Here is a 3,821-nt window from a genome sequence, read left to right on the forward strand (position 1 = left end):
CACACACACACACACACACACACACACACACACTTTCAAATACAGGTTTCCTATACCTGTGACATTTGTCTTCCCGAGTCTGACTTATTTCACTTAACATAATGATTTCTAATTCTGTGTATTTTTCTGAAGATACCAGCTCACTTATCTTTATGGCTGCACAAAATTCCACCGAGTGTCTGTAGCACATATTCTTCATTCATCCTTTTGTTGATATAAATCCCACTTCCTGGCTCTTCTGAATAGTGCAGCAATAAACACAGATGTGCAAGCATTCCTGACAAGGCTCTCTGCAGAAACTAAGGTTGGTATACTTAGCAGTGTGTCTGTCATGTCAAACCCATCCATCCCCACCCTCCTCTGTGTGTGTGTGTGTGTGTGTGTGTGTGTGTGTGAGAGAGAGAGAGAGAGAGAGAGAGAGAGAGAGAGAGAGAGAGAGAGAGAACTACCACCACACCTCGGTGGACAGAGCACACAGCACACTGCATCTGGTGCAGCACACGCCTAATTAGTGATCCGAACTCCTTGGAGCTGAGGTGCTGCTCTCCCAATAGACAGCTATTTTTAAAATATTTCTCTTTGAAAACAACAGCATGATTAATCCCATTATTCCTATTTAAATTACTCATGTAGACAGAGCCGCGCACTGTGAGCGATTATTAAAAACGCTTTATTACGTGTAATTTGTACATGCTTCAGTTTGTGTTGCTCTCAGGTAATTTATTTTCTGGGCCGTGATGTCATCTACCAAAATTAACTAGAAGTAATTTTCATTGTGACACACCACATTAAAAAAAAACACACACACAGTTTTAAAGTGAAGTTCCTCTTCTTCCCAGAAAGGTTCACAAGAATATGTTGGATGGATAAAACAAGAAAAGAACACTTTACACACTTACACACACCATTCAAGGCATTATCCATCACACAATAATGTCAAACCTTTTATTGTGAAACAGCAGGGAAAGAGCCTATCCACTCTCTGAGGGGAATGCAAACTTTATTGTCGCCAAAGCCAGGCCCCAGGGATAAAGGAGCTCCTTTGGGGGAAAGAGGGAATATGGGAACCGAAGGTGGAGGCTTCACAAGCACTTCAAGAGGAAAGAGTTGCAAGAAGTTCCTCGGGGACAGTCACACAGCTTCCCGATCCTGGCCCCTTTCCGCACTGCACACTGCTCTCCAGCGTCACACTGTCAACAACACAACGGATGGTTGGATGGTTACTGGGGTCCCAAAGGAGCATCCTCGTGGGAGAAATGACAAGACCACTACCATCAGCTCTGGTCGAAGCAGTCAGATCCGAAGCTCAGGGAGTCTTGGGCTTATCATTTCAGAAAGAGGATGTTTAAAGAAAAAAAATTAAATGATTTATCCCCTCCTATGCTCTTCTGCCTTTGGGGAGGGACCACATTTTCAGCTTCTTTTTCTTGTTATCTAAGGAGGGAAAAAAATCAACCAGATCCTTGCATCTAAAAATACATACAATATATTTTTCCATAACCTTTGTTTTCTATTTTCCTGCTTCTTTGTCCAAAGAAGAAAAACAGAAGTGGGGTACGTGTTTGTGTGTGTATGTGTGTGTGTGTGTGTGTGTGTGTGTGTGTGTGTGTGTGTATACGTGCGCGTGCGCGTATGCTCGCATGATTTTTACCTAAAGCTGTCCAATGCAAGTGACCAGTCCTGAAAACTTTTTAACACGGAATTTAAGAAACAAAACAACAACGAAATGATACAAAGAAAAAGAAAAATGTCCCGTCGTGCTCTAAGAGGAATTAAAGAGAACTGAATAGATTCAAAGGGCTTGCCCCTCTGAGATGTTTCAGGAAGTAGTCCCATTCAGATCATAAGACCGTTTTCCGGTCCTAAGTCGCTTGTTTTCTCTTGTTCTTAAAGACAAGGAGCAAGGGCCGAGGGCAGAACCCAAGAGGACGGTCCAGATAAATCTAGCTGCTCAGCCACCTGCTAGAGTAAAGCGCATGTGTAAGATTCTAGGCAATCTTTCCTCCTGCAAAAAAAGTAAAGGAAGAGGGACCCAGAGCCTTACCATGGGGACTTGTCCGTACTTCTTCTCATAGATCGGAATGCGTTTACTCTTGAGCTTCTTCAGGACTTCCTGCAGCGCTTCAATCTGCAACACAGCGCCGGGAGCCCGAAGTTGCCGCCTTGGCTGCGAGCCCAGCGCAGGTGCTCACTTTCAGCCCAGTTATAAGGAGTCCAAGACACACAATCGTGGGGCAGCAGGACTCGGGGGACAAAGGGGAGTAGATACTGGTGGTGGAAAGGAAGCCAGGAGGGCAAAGTCCCTAGTCCTGACCTCACCTTCCAGAGCCTCCAAGGCGCACAGTGCCCAGACCGGCCACAACTAGGAATTCGCTCGACAGACAGCCCGCAGCCCGTGAACTCAGATATCTTTGTCTGGTAGAGGGTACCCAGGCTATTTTTTTTTTAAATCCAGGGCCAGGGGCTCTGCTCTCTGGGATGGGACTGGGATGAAGAGGGACACACACAAAGCAAGGGTCCCGCGGCAGCCCAGGGCGAACCCGAGACGAGGGAAATACTGACCAGCTCCTTTTCATGGGACGCATCATCCACGGCAGAGTAGATGTCCAGGGCTCGGGGCTGCAGCTCGGCATCCTCCTGGGCACCAGCACCCAGCAAAGGTAGCAGTAGCAGCAGGGCGGCGCCCAGAAGGGGTAGCAGCCGCAGGCGGGAGCTCTCCATGGTTCTGGACCTCCTCGCTACTCGGGCACTGAGCTCGCCCGCTTCTTATAGCCGGTTGAAATCGGGTGCTGGGAAAAGGGAGGGGGAGAAGAAGGACGGGGGTGTGGAGAAGAGCCCGGGTCAGCCGTCTGTAGGCAGCGCTCCGCTGCCGTTTGACGTCAATGCCCGCCGGGCTCCGGGAGCCTGAGAACGAGGCTCTGCACACAGATGGGCTGGAGCAGAGAACAAGACCCTGTGCCCCCAAAAGCTGTCAGCCCCGCGGCTAGGGACGCTTCCCTAGGGGCCAGAGCTGAAACGGAGGGGCAAAAGGTGGGGGATATGGAGCGGGAGGGCCCACGAAATGGAAAATGCCTTTGGGGCAATGAACAAACAGAAGAGTTGCTTCCCCTATCTTAGGTAGATGCACCAGAGTTCTGCTCATACGCTCTGCTTTGCCTCTCTCATTCCCTAGCCCCGGGTGTAGCACCAAGAAGGATAGGTTGACTCCAGCAGGCTACTTGCTGAGCACAATTCTAGGCAAGCTAGGAAGAGAGGGAGACAATCGGCACACTAGACAAAGGGAAATTACGTCCGCTGCACAAGGGTTCTGTAGAGGTGGTGCGATATTCATAACCCCAAGAGAAAAAATAGAATAACCCAACTGAACGGGAGCCAGAGAACCGGATGTGGTTCCAGTCGTGGTCCAATCCCTTCCAACCACTGTACCTTAGAACAAAATTAACCTTTCTGAGGAGCTGAGAGATGGCTCAATGATTAAGAGCACATACTGCTTTTACAAGGCCTGTGCTCAAGATCCTAGCAAGGTACCTTCACTTGTGTGCACATACTTACACATATATAGTTAATTAAAACTGAAATAGAAACATTTTTAAAGAACCTCTCTAAACGTCTTTGTCTTGTAAAATTGAAGTTGAAAGAATGTATCCCGATAGGATGGGCTGACAGCTCTTGTGTATAAAGTTCCTTACCCTCACCTCAATGAACACTAGGCTGACAGCTCTTGTGTATAAAGTTCCTTACCCTCACCTCAATGAACACCAAGCGTCTTGGTCCCTTCCCCTAGAACTAACTGCAGAGCCATCCAAAGACTTTGTGTGCCC

General features: G+C 48.1%; 1 protein-coding gene across 2 annotated transcripts; it reads right to left on the bottom strand.

The window, feature by feature from the left end:
• Positions 1-1,082: 1,082 nt before the first annotated feature.
• Positions 1,083-2,721, bottom strand: CARTPT (CART prepropeptide; the record flags this gene model as incomplete). Of its 2 annotated transcripts, none has more annotated exons than XM_080924885.1 (3): positions 1,083-1,190; positions 2,045-2,128; positions 2,563-2,721. In XM_080924885.1, the coding sequence occupies 3 exons, from the start codon at positions 2,719-2,721 to the stop codon at positions 1,083-1,085; spliced, it is 351 nt and encodes a 116-aa protein (XP_080781011.1). The 2 variants fall into 2 exon arrangements, with proteins under 2 accessions (XP_080781011.1, XP_080781010.1); XM_080924884.1 differs by having other exon boundaries at positions 2,045-2,167.
• Positions 2,722-3,821: the final 1,100 nt, after the last annotated feature.

This window comes from Micromys minutus (assembly GCF_963924665.1).
Source record: "Micromys minutus genome assembly, chromosome: 11".
Taxonomy (NCBI): Eukaryota; Metazoa; Chordata; class Mammalia; order Rodentia; family Muridae; genus Micromys; species Micromys minutus.